The sequence below is a fragment of the Cavenderia fasciculata genome (genome assembly GCF_000203815.1).
Source record: "Cavenderia fasciculata unplaced genomic scaffold Scf_EJPB12P01AWP9W-5, whole genome shotgun sequence".
NCBI lineage: Eukaryota > Evosea > Eumycetozoa > Acytosteliales > Cavenderiaceae > Cavenderia > Cavenderia fasciculata.
This window is the reverse complement of record NW_004457703.1, coordinates 1-21338: the sequence shown is the minus strand read 5'-3', so window position 1 is coordinate 21338 and position 21338 is coordinate 1. Positions and strand designations below refer to the sequence as shown.

The 21338-nt window shown below is 32.5% G+C and overlaps 6 protein-coding genes across 6 annotated transcripts; 4 read left to right on the top strand and 2 right to left on the bottom strand.

The window, feature by feature from the left end:
• Window positions 1-48: 48 nt before the first annotated feature.
• Window positions 49-1116, bottom strand: DFA_06623 (deoxyguanosine kinase; the record flags this gene model as incomplete). Its single annotated transcript, XM_004356796.1, has 3 exons — window positions 49-360; window positions 442-955; window positions 1025-1116. 3 exons carry the CDS (start codon window positions 1114-1116, stop codon window positions 49-51), a joined length of 918 nt encoding a protein of 305 aa, XP_004356849.1.
• Window positions 1117-2035: 919 nt separating this feature from the next.
• DFA_06622 (uncharacterized protein) lies at window positions 2036-2761 on the bottom strand (the record flags this gene model as incomplete). The annotated part of the gene is made up of 1 exon (XM_004356795.1): window positions 2036-2761. One exon carries the CDS (start codon window positions 2759-2761, stop codon window positions 2036-2038), a length of 726 nt encoding a protein of 241 aa, XP_004356848.1.
• Window positions 2762-4923: 2162 nt separating this feature from the next.
• On the top strand, window positions 4924-8804 carry DFA_06621 (uncharacterized protein; the record flags this gene model as incomplete). Its single annotated transcript, XM_004356794.1, has 5 exons — window positions 4924-5476; window positions 5622-6182; window positions 6333-6818; window positions 6916-7156; window positions 7268-8804. The coding sequence occupies 5 exons, from the start codon at window positions 4924-4926 to the stop codon at window positions 8802-8804; spliced, it is 3378 nt and encodes a 1125-aa protein (XP_004356847.1).
• A 229-nt stretch (window positions 8805-9033) lies between these two features.
• On the top strand, window positions 9034-13255 carry DFA_06620 (Putative sulfite oxidase; the record flags this gene model as incomplete). The annotated part of the gene is made up of 10 exons (XM_004356793.1): window positions 9034-9321; window positions 9399-9640; window positions 9713-10260; window positions 10355-10426; window positions 10791-11311; window positions 11383-12582; window positions 12643-12758; window positions 12835-12897; window positions 12922-12985; window positions 13058-13255. 10 exons carry the CDS (start codon window positions 9034-9036, stop codon window positions 13253-13255), a joined length of 3312 nt encoding a protein of 1103 aa, XP_004356846.1.
• Window positions 13256-13404: 149 nt separating this feature from the next.
• Window positions 13405-17182, top strand: DFA_06619 (uncharacterized protein; the record flags this gene model as incomplete). Its single annotated transcript, XM_004356792.1, has 3 exons — window positions 13405-14460; window positions 14560-16968; window positions 17045-17182. The coding sequence occupies 3 exons, from the start codon at window positions 13405-13407 to the stop codon at window positions 17180-17182; spliced, it is 3603 nt and encodes a 1200-aa protein (XP_004356845.1).
• A 159-nt stretch (window positions 17183-17341) lies between these two features.
• On the top strand, window positions 17342-20723 carry DFA_06618 (PHD Zn finger-containing protein; the record flags this gene model as incomplete). Its single annotated transcript, XM_004356791.1, has 5 exons — window positions 17342-17668; window positions 17745-17860; window positions 18163-19722; window positions 20229-20373; window positions 20610-20723. 5 exons carry the CDS (start codon window positions 17342-17344, stop codon window positions 20721-20723), a joined length of 2262 nt encoding a protein of 753 aa, XP_004356844.1.
• Window positions 20724-21338: the final 615 nt, after the last annotated feature.

Genomic DNA, 21338 nt, shown 5'->3' with positions numbered 1-21338 from the left:
GCCATTTATTATTATTATTATTATTATTATTATTTACATCTTTATGATTTATTGTTGATTATTTGTTATGGAGATGGTGGATCTGTGATTCTCAAGTTTCAAGAAATCTAATTCACTTTTATTTCGATCTTGAAAATCATCATCATCGCCGTCACCATTAATATTCTTGATTGATTTGTATTTGAGCTTGCCATTGTCAGAGGAAATTCCCAATTGTTTGATCAAATCGGAAGCATCACCAAAACGATTCCAATCTACAACCAAAACCTTTGATCCTCTTTGCTTCATTTCATCTAAAAAAACTTGGTAACATGAATCCAATCCTTCTAAATAGGACAATGGGATGGATTGCTCGCATTCCTAACAACATTATCGAAATTAAAAAGTTGAAGTTTTAATAAATCTAGATAGTAGTGTTGGAACATTTTCTAGAGTACATACCCTTTTTCTCAGTGATTGTATTCTTCTTTGGCATTCGGATGGCTCTACTGAGAGATAGATTGTTGTGTGAGGTATTTCAATGGTTGATATTAATTGTTTCCTTTTATCTGAATATTTAGAAAATCCTTCGGAAGATATCAATCCTTCCCTTCTACAGTTCTCTGCAAACACCCAATCACTGAATACAGATCGATCTAATATAACACCAGCAGAGGCTTTTTGGTTGGATTGTTCTTGTTTGTCTATATTATCTATTTCTATATTATCTATATCTATATTATCTATATCTATATTATTGTTACTAGTATTATTATTATTACCTATATTATTGGAGCAATAAGTCAAAGCAGCTTTATAAGTGTGATACCTTTGGTTGAGTAACCATAATTGCATTTCCAATGCATATTTTGAAGGTTCTTTGTAGAATTGTTCTAGAAATGGGTTGGTAGTTGTTGGTTCAAGGAATACTTTGTAGTTTAATAACTCGCCAAGTTTGTTGCAAAGATAGGTCTTTCTAGAGAAAAATTTGTTATTATCTAAAGATAAGATAGACACAGATAGATCACAAAATATATCAACATACCCTGCACTGATATTACCCTCCAATATAATGATATTTGCCATTTCTAATCCCTTTGTGCCATCGTAATCATCATCTTTATGTTGTTGTGACATTGTATATCTGCTGATAATGCTATTATTGTTACTACGATTGATAGGAAATACCTTTTTTGTTGTTGTTGTTGTTGTTATTGATGATGATGATGACCACGATCTAGTAGATATTTTTGGCAAGAGCTTGAGTGATATGCTCTTTAACATCTATTCTGTCAACCTTTGTATCAAGATAGTTTATTCTATCAACAGAGAAGATTAATGATATTTGTTAAAGACGATGATTTTTTTTCGTTCGTTTTAAATTAAATTAGAAAAAGAAACCTCAAAGTTTTTAATTAAATTTATTAATTAATTTTTAGGTTTAAGACAACTATAAATTAGGTTTATTAATCTTGGTGCCCATCAAAGTTGATGGGCAATCGTATATTATTATTATTATTATTATTATTATTATTATTATTATTATTATTAATTATTATTAACTATTATTATTAATTATTATTATTATTATTATTATCAATTATGATCATGTCGAGAGTGATAGTGGTATGTTTATAGTATAGTACATTGATAATGTGGCGCAGCTTTTGGTTGTTGTTATTGTTGTGATGGTGGTGTTGGAGAATTTAGTAGAGTGAGCTGCACAATAAAAAAAAAAATGGATTTTAACTCTTGGTTGTTAATCCAACATCAATCTGGAAAGAATCCATATTGACAATGATTGTTGTTGGTTAGAGATTTCAAGAGGATTGTTAGTGGGGGTGTAGTATTGATTAAATGTCAAAATACATATGAGAAATCTGTAGTTTTGTTGTTATTATTATTATTATTATTATTATTATTATTGTTATGTTTTGTGTGATTATGTATATTATTTTTTGGGGGGGAGGCACATTGTTGTTAATGTTTGTTGTTGGTGTTTATTATTATTATGATTACTATTATTACTATTGATAACTATTTATTATTATTATTATTATCTCATTTCTTTAAGTTCAAAGTTAACTTGATTCTTTGGTGATTTTCTCTTAAAAGATATGCGTAAGAACTCTGGGAGGTGACACTTTCCAGTCTCTTGTTTATATTTGTGGTAGGCGGCAGTGTGGGTGAAAGGAGGGAAACAATCCATCCATAATGATTCATATACAACTTTTTGGACATCGTCAAAGATGTTGGCATCGATCTCTTCGGAAAGACGGAGACGAACATGTTCACGACTAATAGCATCGATATTGAGTTCAAACTCGCTTCCATTCTCGAGGTAATGATCGAAAATTGCTTGTGCCTTTTGTCTAAGATCGTCTTGTGGTAAATATTTACGATCGCTACTATTTCTACGACTTTTGTTCTTCTTGTTGGTGGTGGCGCCATTATTAGTTGGTGATGGGGGAGACGACGACAAATCAGCTGATGACATGGTATTATTATTATTATTATTATTATTATTATTATTGGTGGTAGTGGTTGAGGAAATATTTGATGAGGATGATGATTGATCGATTGGAGCAGATGAGAATGCAACCAATGGTCCTGTGGAACCTTGAGAATTTTGGGCTGGTGGGGCAACTTGCTTAAACATCTCTATTTCCATCCAAAATTGTAAGGTTTCAGAGCAATATATGGTTCTGAGATAATTTTTAAATAAATTACAACCAATTTCATCTCTTAGTACCTCATTCATAACATCGTTTGGGTATATCATTTTTTTTTTTTTTAGATCAATATTGTGTTTATATTATTATTATCTATTATTGTTAAAATATATATATATATATGTAAATTTAAAGTATTATATTGGTGTATCTTTTTTGATTAATTGTGTGGTTTTGATGTATGGTAAAAAATGTGTACAAAGAAAATTTACTAAACTAAAAAAAAACGATTATTATTACTATTATTTAAAATATAATAAAGGCGCAAAAATGTGACTATTTAAAAAGATTGGTGACTGGTGGATGGATAAATCTTTTGATTGATTGATTGATTGAGTGGGACTTGCTGTATTTTTGGTATAAAAAGAAAAAAAAAGAATAAGGTTATTAGTTGAATTGTAAAGAGAGGTGAGGGATCAAGAGTTGTTGGAGGAAAGGAGAAAAAAAAAAAAAAAAAAAAAAAAAAAAAAAAAAGACAAAAATAGGTTAGGAGAGTGGTAACTTTTGCTTCAACAAAACGATTGGTGGAGTAATAGGTGGTGGTGGTTGATAATGGTTTGGTGATCAAAATCACTGTCATAACACTACAAGTACTTGTTCGCATGTGAGGAGGATGCTGCAGCTTCATTTATCCATGTTTTTGTTTTTTTTTTTTCCTCCTTGACGTGCAATATAATTGGATGAACCAGCTCAACTGGGGTTTCTATTTTTGATGTTGATGCTAATCGCAGAGTAGTAGTAGTATTTGATGTTCTCTCTCTCTATTGTTGTATCTGTTGAATCACACCTTTTGCTGTTTGTGAAAAAGAGAAAAAACCTTTTTTTTTTTTTTTTTTTTTTTTTTTTTTTTTTTCCTCCAGCAACAGTTTATTCATTGTTGAAAGAATAAATAAATGTGCATGTAGGTGGACAACACCGGTAATGGGAAAAAAAAAAAAGTATATAGAACACGGCTTTCCACCTAAATGTCTCTAATACATATCTGTAAAGTAAACACAAGAGGAAGAACAAGAGATAGAGAGAGGATAGAGATAGAAAAGTTTAATCATAATGATCATACCTAAATATAAAATTTGTAATTGAATCGGTTGGTTGTTTGGGTTTAAATTGAGCTATGAATTTGTTGTTGTTGTTGAGTAATGTGGTGCTTGTAGTGTGTTTAACTAAAATTCTAGTGTAGAGAGAATGTGTTGTTGATGAAAAGATAAACCAAAGTAGTATTGATGTTATGTTGTTGATGTTGTTGTAATAAGGAATAAATAAATTCAGAGATAGATAGAAGAGCTAACGAATGTAAACAAAAAAAAAAAACAACCAACAAGCCTTTATGGAAATGGAAGTGGTGGGTATAGACAACTTTCTTTTTGTCTAATAATAGTTCTAAAGATTGTTTTGTTGTCACACACACATACACACACAAACCAAACACACACAAGGTGGAAGCCGCCGTTGGTTGGTGATAAACATTGTAAAGCAGCAGCTCTTTACCCTCCCGTTCATGCGTTAGTATCAAACGGCGGAAGCTAGCAGCAGCAGCAGAGAGGTTGGTGCGGGAGACGAGGAGGATTGGTTTCACAAAAACTGGGATCTGGAGATGCAATTTAAAAAAAACCTAAAAATAGTGCCAAACGAATCAACAAAATATTTTTAGTTTCATGAGCCCCCATAGTAGGGGGATTAACATCTTGAAAAAGAATCTGGTCAACGAGGAAAGAGGTCTCTCTTGGTTTTAGAAAGTGGCCAGGTACCTATATTAGTTTTTAAGAGGCAACAGTAGTGCGAGTGATTAATCGTCGTTCGTCTTTTTTGGATCTACAATTTATATATTTTCAAAGTAAACACCCTATATATTTTATATCAAAAAGCCTAGGCAATGTTAATCAAGGAATTCTTTCTAATATTCATTTTAATATACTTTTCCAACCTTTTATTTATATTTTTAAATTTAAATTTAAATTACTTTTTGACAACCAAAGAATAAAAAGAATCTTTTGTTGTTTATCTATTGAATTGATTTAATGACATTTAAATATTTGATTAAAAAAAGAAAAATGAACAAAAACATCAAAATAATTGTAGTTGTTGGCTAGTGTAATAATAATAAAATATATATATATATATATTTTTTTTTTTTAAAAACTGCAATTTTTTGAACAAAAGTTGAACAAGCATCTTGAAGAATTGATTTATAATCAATCAAACAATTTAAGAAATGTCCAATATTGACAATAGTAAAGACCACAAAGCAGCTGCATCGACACCTAATACTGTATCATCATCATCTAAAAACCATCAACAACAAACAACAACAACAACAACAACAGTAGCAACAACAGCATTATCTATACCCAATACAAAGATTACAGAGATTGCAAACAACTATCAACAAATATTTGATCGAAACCCTGATGACTTGCAAAATCTACTAGAGTATGTGGGCTTTCTGTCGACGCTGAGAAAGAGCGCAGTAGAAACCTCGACCACAACAATGATTCCACTATCTTCTCCTCCATCTTCTCCATCCACTGCAAATACAGCACCATCTCCGCCACCAATACAACCATCTCAACAACAACAACAATTTAGTAACAATGTTTTCATTCATATCGATCAACTAAAAAAGAGTCCTTTTTTAGAATCTGATCTCTTTGAAATATCATTTATCAATATACCTACTATCAACCATTTCAATAAAAGAGAACATTACCCATCTGCCACCTCATCAACATCTTCATCAACATCACTACAACAACAACAACAAAGAGGTAAGAAAAATTGATACACCTCTATCAACTCTTTCTGCACAAAATCTACCATCGCTATCGCCATCACAACAACAACAACAACACAACCATACTACCAAGTTAAATAGATCACCCGTCGTCGAAGAGAAGGAAAAGTTTAATCAAGCTGTCTATAGCAGTTATTATAATTGTACACCTTCTACAAACAACAACAACAACAACAACAACAAACCTATAACAAATATCAACATCGCTAATAATAGTTGTGGTAGTAATAGTAGTAGTAGTAGTAGTAAAAATATTAATATAAATAATAATAATAATAATATAAATAATAAGAATAGAATAGACAACAATGGAAATGATATTGAATTTCAAAAACAACAACACTCACTGGAAATGTTATCAGAGGCAAATAGAAGGGTTTCAGAATCACTTTCCAAGATTGAGACAAACAATATTCATTCTGTATCACCACCCTCTACATCACCTATATTCAATTATATTAAAGATAATGACCAATCGATAGCCACTACCTATGGGACCAATAATTATATTTTGGAAAATCTCTCACTATCATCCAATCACAATGACCAAGATGGAGGAATGATGATTGATGACCAAGTCAATATCTCAAGCGGTTTAATTGGGGAAAAACCACAATCAGAGACAGAACCTCAAACGACAGCAGTAAGAAATTGGTCTTTAGATTTCTGGAACGCTTTGCGTATGGAGCATAATTGCGGAAACGAAAGCTTGTACGTACCAACCAACCAACCAACCAACTAGCACATCCACTTTTTTGTTCACCCACTAATATTTTACTTTTTCGTTAACGCGGTTAGATTGCGAAGCCAAGAGATTCAAAAAATTGCAGAAGAGTTTGTACAAGTGGCAACTAGACATGGAATGACCATTATACAGGAGCGTGGGAAATTAAAGCCAAGTATTCCAATCTACGAGATTGGAGGAGTGGCTGGAGGAACAAAGTATTTAAAAGATGGAATATTTTTTAAATTTGCATTTGATGTCTATGGTATATATGGTGGAGATCAATTTTCTTTCAAGGCATCGGCACATGAGCTAAAAGGTCTAATGGGATATTTTAACTGTAATATCGATGGTCTCTATCTTCCATTGATGGCTTTGATAGATTACATGGGCTATCGTTTGATTGCCACAAGTGAGCTGGCAATCAATAAAGATACTATAGTCTATGGTTCAAATGACCAAGGAAAGACAATACACGATGATAACTCACTCATGTCATTGAAAATGAAACAAGCAGCCGAAATTATGAACATTAAAGGTCATTATACTGGAGAGTCTCCAAATGAAAAATTCCTTTATTCTCCTTGTGATAGTAAGTAATAGATATAGATCTATATTGATGGATTGAAAAAGCAAAATTAATAATAGTTTTCTTATTAATTATCTTTCCTTTCCTTTTTTTTTTATAGTTGAAGGTCATTTAACACAAGATAATCACTTTGTTGTGATTGATACAGCCCGTACTTTTCCTCCAGAAAAACCATCCGGTACTAATCCTCGTACAGCTTCACATCTTTATAATCTACTACGTCCTGAGCTAGTTAGATCAAATAAGACACCCCTAAGTTCAGATGCCTTTACAAAATTTTCCAATCCACAAGACAAGGACCAAAATAATGATGAGGTTGAAAAGGCTCAAAAAAGATTATTGTGCGAAGTTATACCCAATTTCGTTTTAACCTTGAATCAAAAGTAAAAAATTGCAACTACAAAACAACAACAAAAGTTAACAGGTCAACTAATTCTCTTTTTTTATTTTAGAATCAAAAAATCAAAATGTTCAAGTATCATTGAACTTTCTCACAACATATCTTTGGTTGACAGCATGCATCGAGAAGGTATCAATATGAGATACCTCAGTAAACTTAAAAAAACAGATATACATTCATTGGATATTAGATTTACCACAATTATCAACACTGAAATAATAGCAAGAAAGATAAAGAATAGGCTAAGGGAATATCAGAGGATGATCTATCCCCAATCTCAATCATCTCCAAAACTTGGGTCTCCAACTCATCATCATCATCAAACTTCTCAAACACCATTGTTGGACCTAGACATTATAAACAAGATTGTACAGTTTTTAAATAGAATGTTTATAATTGCGATGCTACAGAGCCTGGATATTGATGGTTTTTCACTAGAGCTATTAGTTGAAAGGCTATCTCAAATGACAGGTATTGTCTTTTCCAATGGCATACATAAAAAATTCGAACAAGCTCCATTGTCATTCTTTGTTGATGAAAAAGAACATGGAAAGGGTGGACCAATACTTTTAGAAACCAGTGATATTTTAGAAATAGAACCAAAGGTTAAATTCCTTCACATGGTTCCTTATCAACAAGGTGTATCTTTATTCCATCAAGCAATTGCTGCAATGTCAAAAGAAAAACAAGTTAATCAAAATAATCAAAATAATCAAAATAATCAAAATAATAATAATAATAATAATAATAATAATAATAATAATAATAATAATAATAATAATAATGGTAGTTTAAAGTTTCAACCTCCTATTTATGATAAAGATGCTGATAGATTTTTAGAGTTGGCAGGGCAGAAATTTAAACAAGCCATTGAATCAAAACCAGATGATTTTGCTATACTTGCCCATTTAGGAATATTGTTAGGACTAAGGGCTCATAATGCAGCAAAGGCACAGGACAGTGAGGCAGACAAACTATACATGGAGGCAGTTGAAAAATTTAAACAAGCAGTTCGAATCAAAAGAAATTACCACTATGCCCTATACCACTGGTCCGAAGTACTCAAAGATTGGGCCAGTACCAAACCAGATAATGAAGGTGCCAAACTAAGGAGACAGGCAAAGATTAAATTAAAAGAATCTGGTGTTTTCCAAAAGAAGTGGTTCTTTGGAACGCTCGAGACCAATGGTGCTGCATCACTATTATCAGGAAAGGAGGCAGGATCATTTATCATTAGAAATAGCAACAGTCGACCAGGTAGCTTTGTTTTTTCTTATCTTTCCGATCCCCATCGAAAGGTACAACACACTCTTATCAAATCTTCTTCTCAAGGTTATCATGTTGAAAATGTCCCAACAAGAAAATCATCATCGTCATCATCACCTTTGACTGGTTCAATCACCTCAAACAACAATAATAATAATAATGCCGAGACACAACAACAACAACAACAAGTAAAGATCAGTAGAACACCAACAGTTCTTTCACAACAATCGTTGCCAGCCAAGACCATACATTACCAATCGCTTGAGGAATTTGTATCTGATAAAATCAAACAAGGGTACCATCCGATTACAACCGATTTTTAATCACAAATAAATTGTCAAAAAACAAATCTTGCAAGATCACTTCCGTCTTTGTTCAAAGATCTATACAACAAAACTTTTTTGAATGAAATTTCTTCTCCCACCTCCTCGTTTCCTCCTTACACAAAAGTGGGGAGGAATGCATTTGTTTCACTCAAAACAATATAGAAATATATAGATATAGAAAGAGTGATAATATTATTTGTTATTTTATTATTAACAATAACAACAAATGGGCGACAAAGCAACAGCTGATTTTTCTTTAGAACCAACAAGAAACAAAGAGTTTATCATTAATGCTAAAGAGCCATTTAATGCCGAACCTACACCAGAAAGACTAATTCAATCGTTTGTTACACCTACAGAGCACTTTTACGTTAGAAATCATGCACCCGTACCACTTGTACAAGAGTCTAGTTACTTTTTAAAGATAGATGGATTGGTTGGAAAACCTCTATTACTATCAATCGATGATATTAAACAACAATTTGAAAAAGTTACTATTACAGCACATCTACAGGTAGGTATTTAAAGTCTCACATAAATAATCAATACAGTTTTAACTCTTTTCTTTCTTTCTTTCATTGTTCAATATAGTGTGCTGGTAACCGTAGAACTATGATGAGTGACTATAAAAAGGTTAAAGGTGTTGGATGGGGAATTGCTAGTTTGTCAAATGGTGTATGGGCAGGATGTAGACTTCGTGACGTACTCGAAAAGGCAAATGCATTCCCTGTTGGTAATGGTGCAAAGCATGCATGTTTTTGGGGTTTAGATGTTGGATGTCCAGAAGATGAGGGAAAACCCTATGGAAGTTCAATTACAATGGAGAAAGCAATGTATGTAGTAGGAATAGGAAAAGGAAAAGGAAAAGAAAAAGAGAAAGAATATTAACAATTATTTATTATTAGGGACATTAATGGTGATGTAATATTGGCATATGAAATGAATGGCGAAACATTGACTAGAGATCATGGATATCCATTAAGAGTTATTGCTCCAGGAATCATTGGTGCAAGAAGTGTAAAATGGTTGGACAAGATTACTGTGAGCAGCGAAGAATCTACCAGCTTTTTCCAACGTAGAGACTACAAAATATTTCACAGTGGTGTAGATTGGAACAATGTTGAGCAATATTGGGACAAGACTCCATCGCTTCAAGAATTATCTATACAAAGTGCTATATGCATCCCGGCTCCAAATTCACATCTCTTTTTACCATTCTCTATTTATGGATATGCTACTAGCGGCGGTGGTCGAAAGATTGAACGTGTTGATGTTTCACTTGACGGTGGTGAGACTTGGGATTATGCAGAGTTGATGGGTGAAGAGAAAGGTAATTCCAATAAATATTGGGGTTGGACTTTGTTTAGATATACTATAAAGTCATTGGCAACCAATCATCATCATACAACAGGTAACAAATCTAGTATCCCTATTAGAATTTGTTGTAGAGCATGTAAGTTAAACAAAATAAGTGGCAAATGCACCACCAAAAAAATACTTACTCACAATCTATATATCTCTCTATTTTTTAATTCATTTTTCTGTAGGGGATTCTGCAAGTAATACACAACCAAAAGATGTAAAGGATATTTGGAATCTTAGAGGTGTCATGAATAATTGTTGGCACTATGTTGATATAAACATAGAGTCGTCTGACAATAACAAAATAAAACAATCTAATTTATAAATTGTTTGATCATCATCACCACCAACCCATCATACCAATTATTTTTTTTTTTTCGCACAACACAATGATTCAGACTGAAACTTTTAATAATAATAATAATAATACTACTACTGATACCAATACATAATAATAATAATAATAATAATAATAATAATAATAATAATAATAATAATAATAATATATAAGGATGATAAAATATTTAATTCAACTAAGAAGGGTAAAAGCAATAGGGATGATATTATTAACAATAGGATGTGTAATAATAGGCATGTCATCTGGTTTTTTATTTTTATCAGACAGCAAAAGTATTCAGTTCACCAGTTATGTCAGTTTGTCGATCACATTGTTGTTATTGTCTGTCGTCTATCTCTATGTCATACCAACAATCTACTTTACACCCTATACATTAAATATATGCATACTTCGAATCTTTTTAGAGACGATAATGGCTAGTTATCAATGTCTCTCACGATTCAAGATTATCGAACAATATGGTCTCTATTTTCATAATTACTTTCTCGAAGATGTATCTCCTACTAGCAAGCAACTTGGTTTCAATCGTATTAGATATCAAATAGAGATGCTAAAAAAGTTTGAAGATACTGTCAATGTCGATCTGTCAAACAAAAAACCTGGTAGTCTACAACAGTGGATATCATACAATACGATTAGTTGGTTTCTTTCAACTTCTCTGATGGGACTTTCATTAAAGATTTATCTTTCGCCCCTCTATATCTACCATCCAACTATCTTTCCATTAAATCCTTCAAAAGGTTATATAGTTGCACTTAGACAAACTCTTTTTACCTCTCATTCTGTATGTAAATAAAAAAAAAAAAAAAAATATACAAAAATAATAATAACCTTTTTTGGTTTTTTTTTCTTTAGTTAAAAGACAAAAGAGATATTGAAGCATATATATCAAGAATATTAGAAACAGAATCATATGTATCTGGGATAATAAAAGATATAAAATCCAGAGTATGTGAGGGAATATTGGCACCAGAGAATATAATGAAAAAGTCAAACCAACAAATTCTAGAGTTGGCAAATATTTCAGAGATTGTTGTTGGTGGCCCACAAAATGAATCTCCAAAAACACAAACATCATCAAAAAGAAACAATACTATTTCATCGACAGAATCACTCTCTTCTTCTACTTCATCATCTTCATCATCATCATCATCATCATCATCTTCTTCCTCTTCCTCTTCTTCTTCCACTTTTTCAACATCATCTTTATCCCCACAATCCAACAATGATGATGACGATGACGATGATGATGCACCAGTTGTAGCAAGGAGGATACCAAAAGATGTCACTACCCACAAATTATACCTTAGACTTTATGATCGATTATATTGTGAACCCTTGTTATCGACGCTATCAGAAAAGATGAAAAGATCATTATTGGAAAGATTGAGATTGGCGCTCTCTGAACATTTCGTACCATCTCTTTTGCGCTTATCTCAATACCTAGACTCTATTTATCCATTGGCTCCAAAAGAAATTGGATTGTGGAATTTACCTTCCAATGGAGATGAAATCTATCGTTTTAGTCTCTATTATTACACCTCGACAACAATGCACCCCATGGATATTGTAGAGTGTGGATACGGCGAAATTAGCAGAATTCAACACTCAATTATCGATCTCATGTCCAAAGACTACCCATTTGATTCGCAGACAGAGACTTTTGGTCACTATATCAATCGAATCGTTGATAAGGAGTCACTCAACTTTGACAACTCTGAACAAGGTGAAAATCAAGTAATTGATTCCATAAACAAGGTTTTCAAAGATCACTACAAAGATATAGAGACATTATTTGATTTGCCACCAATTGGACATTTGGAGGATATTCAATATCTAAAATCAGATTTTAATTCAGGTGCAAGTTCATTCCTATACATTCCACCTCCTGCAGACAATAGAGAAAAGGCAAGAGTCTATATCGATTTTAACAAGGCCCTGGGTAGATCTAAAATTCTCATCAAATCAATAGCATTTCTGGAGGGGGTACCAGGTCACCATCTTCAATTACTAGTTTCAAGACAGGAAAATATAGATATTTTTAGAAGAAACTTTGTAAGTTCTTTTTAAAAACACAGAGCAGTCAGTTATTAATCTTTTGTTTTTATTTATTAGATGAATTATTCTTCTTACGAGGGTTGGGGACATTATGCAGAAAGTCTTTCAGTTGAATTCAATTGGATTGAAGATAAATGGGGAAGACTAGGTCATTATATTACTGATCTTAGAATGTATGAAAACAAACAAAAAAAAAAAAAAAAGAAAAAAAGAAAAGATTATAATTTAATTTATTTTATATTCCATTAGAACTGCTTCAATGATTATAGATGCTAGTATGCATTATTCAGGAATTAAATGGGGATATGATAAGTGTCTATCTTTTCTTGTAGATAGCTGTGGATTTGAGGTCAATGATGCAAAACTAAATATTGACACTATTGCTTCTTTGCCTGGAATTGTAATTATCTTAAAACAAAAAAAAAAAAAAAAAAATACTGCTCATTCATTGATTCAAAAATAATATTTTTAGGGGTTATCAAGCAAGATTGGTGCACTCAAAATCAAAGAACTAAGAAGTTATTGTGAACAACAATTGAAGGAAAGATTTGATATTAAAAAATTTCACAGCATTATTCTAAAGAATGGTGCTCTTCCTTTAGACATTATGTATCAAGTAATCAATTATTGGATAAGTGAACAATCACAACCAGAAGAAAAAAATACATAACTCGAAATTCATTTTAATAAAATTAATTTAATTAAAAATCGAAACAAAAAAAACAAAGCAAAAGTGTGAAAAGGTTATTATTAATATTATTATTGTTGCAGAGATCTTTATTATATAATATATAATCCATTATAGAACTATAAAGTTAAATGGAAGAAAAAGACGAAGGAGATGATCTCTTCTTTTTTGATAATACCAACGACAATAAGATATTGAATGCAACTTCACCATCAAATATGATGAGACCTCAACAACATCGTCAACAACAACAACAACAACAAAAACAGCAACATCAACACAATACAAACTTGCTAATAGCAACTACCAATGAAAATAACAATACAACCAACACTAGCAGCAACAATGATTTAATTGATTTTGAACAAGCTACAATCGACGAATATGAAGAAATTAACTTCTTTTCTTCTCCCATATCGTCTTCTATTGGATACAATAGTTCTTCAACTCTTCTTGACAACAGCATTGCTGCTCAGACTTTAGAGAAATTCTTTGTTACCAACAACAACAAAAATCAAGATAACATATTGCAAGTGAATCATCATGTCACTGACGATGCTATCAATGATTCTATCAGGCTAAATTTTGGGTTTGTTGATGGTGAGGATCGAGCAGCTACAATTACAGAAAATACTACGACAACAAATTCAACATCAACAACATCAACATTAACAACAACAACAACATCATCAACAACAACAACAACAATAGAGGATATAAACCAATCCAATATCGATTTTAATGGACAAATTGAACAAGGATCATCATCTTGTTTGGAGGAACAAATCCCTACATTCGATCCTTCTACAAATAATCTTAATCTTAATAATCTTAATCTTAACAATAATAATAATAATAATAATCTTAATAATAGTTCAACCTATTCAGTAGTTTCTACTGAAAACATAAAATCGATGGCAATCAATTCACTTGCATTTACAAAGAGCACAATCATGTCAGCATATAACGCCAAACCTGTTCAAAATCTTTTAAGCTTTAGCACAGATAACTTTTGGAATGATCTTGGAGAAGAGGTTGAGGAAAGGAGTAAATCTGAAAACTCTACCTTTGAAGAGGAAGACATTCAATCGGAAATGGAAAAGTGGCAGAGATTGGGTGAGGATATTCCTCCCCATTGTTGGACAAGGGCCCTCAACAATCAGTTTCCTGATCACAAAAAATTTCAAGTAAGAAAATCTCTTTACACCTAATATTTTTAATAATATTTTTGTTCATATTTATTAATTCCTCCTCCCCTCCTCCTCCTTCTTTCTTTCTTTCTTTAGGTATCATTTGGTCAAGGAATTAAATTAATGGGTCTAGGGTATAGAATGTGGAAATATGTAAAGAGAGAAATGAATGCAGGTAGATTACCGATTATGGATCCATTTAATATGCCAAATCCAGGACCGATTATGGGCGTACCAATTGGTGGTATTGGGTGTGGATCGATTACACGTGGATGGAGAGGTGATTTTGTAAGATGGAATTTATCAAATGGAGTTGTCACCAACAAAGTAGTCGATGCCAATAATTTTTCGGTATTTATCAAAATGAACAATCAAGGATCCACTTCTTCTTCCTCTTCCTCTTCTTCTTCTTCTGCAACCAACAAACTTGCAACTGTTTTATGTCAGGGTAAACCAAGAAATAATCAAAATCTAGATGTTTGGAACTGGGCACTCAAAGGAGATAAATCTAGTTATTTTGGAATGTTTCCTCGTGCTTGGACCGTCTATGAAGAACCTCATCCCGACATTAAATTGGTGTGTAAACAAGTGTCACCAGTTATAGCGCACAACTATCAAGAGTCTAGCTATCCTTGTGCAGTATTTGTGTGGAAGATTGATAACAGTGCTCCAGTATCTGCAGACATTAGTTTAATGTTTACTTGGCAAAACGGTGATGGCACTGATTCCACTGATCAGCTGGGAGGTCATTACAATCGTTCCTTTTCGTTGGACAATGGAAAATTTAGAGGCATAACACTAAATACCAATAGAAGTGCTTCCCAGAATAGTAGTATGGAGTTGTCAATTGGTGCACTTTGTGACGAGCCTGGATCGAATTTTTCATATGTATCGAGATTTGAAACGACAAATAGGCTAGAGGCTGCAAACCTATGGTACAGTTTTAATAAGAATGGTGTTTTGGATAATAGTGACGATACCAGACCCAACCAAGCGAAAAAACCAATTGGTGCTGCCATAGCATACAAAGTCAGAGTAGAGGCTCAATCTTCGCGTCAAATAGTATTTGCGGTTGCATGGGATTCTCCTTACTGTACTTTTAACTCTGGAAAATCTATATATCCACGTAGATATACAAAGTTTTTTGGAACCAGTGGCAATAATAGTCAATCGATTGCCCATTATGCCTCTCTAAACTATCAAAATTGGGAACAACAAATCAATTCTTGGCAAAATCCTATCTTGCAAGATCCTCAACTACCTTCTTTTTATAAAAAGGCTCTATTTAATGAATTATACTTTCTTGTTGATGGTGGTTCAATTTGGACAATTAATCAAAATAATCAAAATAATAATCAAAATAACATTATAGATAATAATAATAATAATAACAATAATTATATTTATGATAAAGAAATTGGACAATTTGCATATCTAGAAAGTCAAGAATATTTAATGTATAATACATATGATGTACATTTTTATGCATCTTTTGCATTGGCTACCCTCTGGCCCTCGCTGGAATTCAGTCTACAGAGTGGTATCGCCGATGCTACGATGGAAGACTATGGAGGAGAAACTGTAGAGTGCATTCATAGTGGAAAACAAATCCCTCGTAAACTGAGGGGAACCGTACCCCATGACATTGGTAATCCGGGTGAAGATCCTTGGAAACGAGTCAACGCATACAATATACAAGACATATCAAGATGGAAAGATTTACCTTGCAAGTTTATTCTACAAGTGTACCGTGACTACCTTTTAACATCGGTAGACTCTAGTGGCCAAAAAAGTAATGCTACTAGCAGCAGCTTTGGTCAGGAATACATTCCACTTGACGGTGATAGAGGATTCTTGTTACAAATGTGGGGAACCGTGGAAGAGGTCATCAGAAAGGCATTTGAATTTGATACAGACGATGATGGAGTTATTGACAATGAAGGTTTCCCAGACCAAACATACGATACATGGTCTGCAAGTGGATGCAGCGCCTACACGGGTGGCCTGTGGTTGGCAGCAATTAAAGCAACATCGGCAATGGCTCGGATTCTTGGTTTACGTGACGACGAGGAGGTGTACAGTAAACTATTTGAAAAAGGAAAGAAATCATACAACAAGAAACTGTGGAATGGGCATTACTTTAATTATGACTCTTCAAAACAATCGCACTACAACAGTATAATGGCCGATCAATTGGCTGGTCACTGGTACTTAACAAGTTGTGGCTTGTCTTCGTACATGACCCTTGACCAAGCTCTTTCTACACTATCCATTATCAATGAATACAATATAAAGAGTTATTCAAACGGATCTTGTGGTGCCGTAAACGGGATTTCTCCTTTGGCCATTGTCGACCAAACATGTCTACAATCAAGCGAGGTTTGGATAGGAACAAGCTATTCACTTGCAAGTACATTTCTTTTACACTATATGGACAAAGAGGCTTGGAGTTTAATTAAGGGACTGGTAAATAGTTCCTATGAAAAATGGGGCTTTCAATATCAAGTATGTGTAAACAAAAAAAAAAACAAAAAAAAAAAAAGGTTGATCAATTAACCATTTTTTTATTATTTATCTATAGACACCTGAGGCTTGGGATATGAATGGCAGTTTCAGAGCCTCAACTTATATGAGACCTTTGGCCATTTGGTCAGTCCAATGGGCACTTTCAAGACGTTCAAAAGCTCTTTTATTTATAAACGATCCAAAAAAACAATAAAAACAAAAAAGCAATCTATTTTTTTTTTTTTTTTTTTGTTCACCCCTTTTTAAAAAAACAGATACGAAATGTGGATTTCGTTATTATTGTATTATTATTATTATTGTTGTTGTTGTGGAGAGATAAAGAAGAAGAATTCTTTGGTTTCTGTGGGGGATCATGAAAAGAAACGAAATATCATCTTCATCAAGGAAGAAGAATGATAACAAACAAAGACAATCATCCTATTCCTCATCATCATCCTCTTCTTCCTCCTCCTCTAAAAGAGACCATTATCATCGTCAAAAGAAAATAATAGATGGAAATCATGATACAGAAACTGCAGATCATAGGAAAACCAACGATGAGAGTTCATCCGATGATAGCTCTGATCAAGATGATAAAGAGAACAAATCTGAATCTGAATCTTACTCTTCACAAGATTCTGGTGATGATGATGATTCCTCTGATATTTCTTCATCATCTTCTGGTAGCAATGAAGAAAAGGTATAAACACAAAAATGACCAACCAATCGTCGTCCTTCTTTCAACTCTTTAACCCTTTTATTTTTTTTTTTTTTAGACTTGTTCGTTTTGCAACAAAGATGAAAACGGAACAAACATGGTAAAATGTCTTAGATGTCACTTTTATTATCATTCTTATTGTACTTCACCACCATTAAATAGGGTACCTAGAAGGTGGGAGTGTCAAGATTGCCAGGACAAGAAAAAGAGAATTAGCAACTCAAAGAGGCTTGGTTCTAGGGATCCCTCACTCGAAAAAAACAAATCTCCCATTTCTTCTTCTCCCACTCTTTCCTCTTCTTCTTATTCTTTAAAAAAGAACTCAAAAAAAAAAAAAAAAAAGAAGGAAGGCCAAGAAAACAAACCCCAAAAGAGAAAGAGGATGGAGACTTTTCCGACGACGATGACCAATCATATAGCTCGCTATCTGAATCTGACGACAGCCAAGATGAAATTCTAGAGAATCTTTTATGTAGTAAATGCAAGTTGGGCAAAGATGAAGATAAAATTCTACTTTGTGACTCGGATGGATGTGATAGAGGTTATCACATGTATTGCCTTCGCTATCCCATTTCAAATGTCCCCAAAGGAGATTGGGTATGTGATCATTGTAGATGGGGTGATTTATCAGATATAGATCTCAACAATCAAGAAGATGATGAAGAAGATGGAGAAGTCAAGGATTATAGTCATAGTAATAGTAATAGTCATAGTAATAGTCGTAGTAATGGTGATAATAATAATAATAATAATAATACTTTTGTTGATAACAAAAGAAAATTAAACAAATTTGGTGATTTGGATGAAGAGAAGAGAAAAGTTGATGAAAATTATTCTCCCCAAATCCGTCCAAACAAAAAATTAAAGGATGCTCCATCTAGTAGTCCACCTTTGCCATCTCCCTCTATGATTCTCAAGAAACCCTCACCCTCATCTGGAGCCACAACGGGGATGAATCAATACCTCTCCAAAGTGCCAAAAACCAAATCCCCTTCTTCACCCCCTTCCTCACCACTTTTAAATGGAAGCCTTCCAAGCATAATCAACAACAACAAAAAGCAACCCCCAAAAATCATCAAGGAGCAATTGGATTCAAATCATAATAATAACCAAATTTCTTGGGATCTAAGTCATAAACCAAATAATCACAAACAACCACCACCACCACCACCACAATCATCATCAACCAACAACAACAACAAAATTCAGCCCAAACAAGTTCCTAGCATTATTTGGAGAGGAAGAATAGAATTTGATGATATTTTTATTTCGACAATGTCCATTTCTAGACTAGATGAACATAACAGCAAAGTAAGGCTCACAACAACAAACTCTTTAAACTTTCAAAAATGCAATTTTTATTCACTCGATCAAGACACCAAGAACACTATCCTTGACTTTTCACTAAAAGATCATTGTCTGTTTCCTGTATTACACTTTTCACCGTCAAACAATTCACCAAACAATCCCACGTCACCATTTTATTCTTTGCTATACAAGCTAAAAGTTTCGGTTTCATCACCAATTGTGGGCTTTACTCGAATATCAAATAGAAAATATGTATATCTATTTTCAACAAATGGTAATAAGTTGTATGGAATTGTTTACAAACAACCAAAACCTCTAATAACTAAATCAATCTCAACACTCAAAACAACAGAAAATAATTTGAATGGCGATCAAACAACAGTGATAAATGTGGTATTTATTAAATCAAAGACGCCAACAGATAATGATTCATATCCTTCATCTAAATTACAAGAATTTATTATTGATTGTGGTGGACGTCTTGTAGATTTCTCATCCCTCAAAAATCAAAATAATAATAATAATCAATTTAATAATCAATTTAATAATCAATTTAATAATCAATTTAATAATCAATTTATTTATTTATTCATTATTGAACAAGGATATCAAAGAAGAGTATTCTTTGAATATCCATTTCTATATCGATATCAATCCAAAGATTCAAATATATTTTTTGTGGCAAATTTAGAACAAGAATTATACCTAAAAAATTATTTAAAATCATTGTTTGAACAAATACAAAATAATCAAGCAGGAATTGTTTACCAACCCCCCTCTCCTCCTCCTCCAACTCCATCCCTTCCCCTTCTTCTCGATAACCAACAAGCAATTACACTTTTGTATCCAATCAATGGAACACTATTGATTGATAATAATGTTATATTTGAAAACGACAAGTTGTTCAATATCCTCTTGCCATTGTTATCATCACTTTTGCGTATTGGATACAAGTGGAATGTACAAATATTTAAATCTGCTCTAAATGATTTAAATATCATCTCGGCACAACACAACAGCCCAAGCGGCAACGGCATTAATCATGCTCATATAATGAGCAAAAGACTTGAAGAGTTGCATTACTATGTCAAGTCCAAGCTAGTAGTTTTGGTAAACAATAGAGGCATGCCAATAGAATCATATTTAATGGCACACAGAGGAACTACTCAATTCAAATATCGACACATCATTTTGGTGTCTCTCAATAGATTGCTTTTAACATATGGCGGTGAAGGCAAAAAAAACCAACTGAATCACCAGATAACAATAATAATAATAATAATAATAATAATAATAATAATAATAATAATAATAATAATAATAATAATAATAATAATAATAATAATAATAATAATAATATTAATATTAATTGTATGGATGTTGACCAAACTATTTCTTGGTTCAAATATTATTTAAACTTTAATAAAAATTAATTTGATTGAAATCGCGAGAAGAAGGTTCTTCACCCACCACTATTTAATTTGTATGAATTCTTTTTACCAACCACAATTTTAAAAAAAGAAAGGATGATGATGGTGTACACCACCTTTGACTTGTTCTTTTGATATATATTTAATTTTCGGTACTTCTTAAAGAGTTCTTTTTTTTGATATAGTTGCAAAGAAACGATGAAAAAGAACTAGCTAAAAACAGAGTCGACAAAAATATCTTTCAAGAACAAGAAAAATCTTCCCAATTTTCGTTTCATTCATTCGAATTGAAGGATTGAAAAGCACCGAGAGATAGAGAATAATAGAAAACAAAGAACCCGAAGATTAAAAACAACATTTATCAGCATTTATTCTATAGAAGATCCATTATCTATCACAGCTAAACACAAGACAAAAGAGGAGAGAGACATAGTTTCATTTCACATTCTTCTTTCTTTGTTCAAAGCGAGCCACAACAAACAGGTATATATAAAACTTAGTATCTATCTCTACCTTACTTTTTTTTTTTTTTGTTTTTTTTTGTATCGTTCGTACATATATATTCCCTCTCATCATCACATATCTTCCTCCTACTCTTCATATCTAAATATCAAATGATATTCTTTTTATTTATTTCATATCAATTTTATTTGATTTTTTTTTTGTACACATGCGTCAAAAATGTTGGCGTCTCTCTGTGGTGGTGGTGGGGTTACTAGATTATCTTATCTCACTCTTAGATTGGAATATTTATAGACAAGCACACACATTATCAATAGTAATAAATAATAATAATAATAATAGTAATAAATACATTGTCTGACACTTTAATCATATTTTGTTTTATTTATTTCTTTTATTAACCTTTTTTTTTTTTTTTTTTTTTTTCACTTTCACATGGACCAATTTATTTC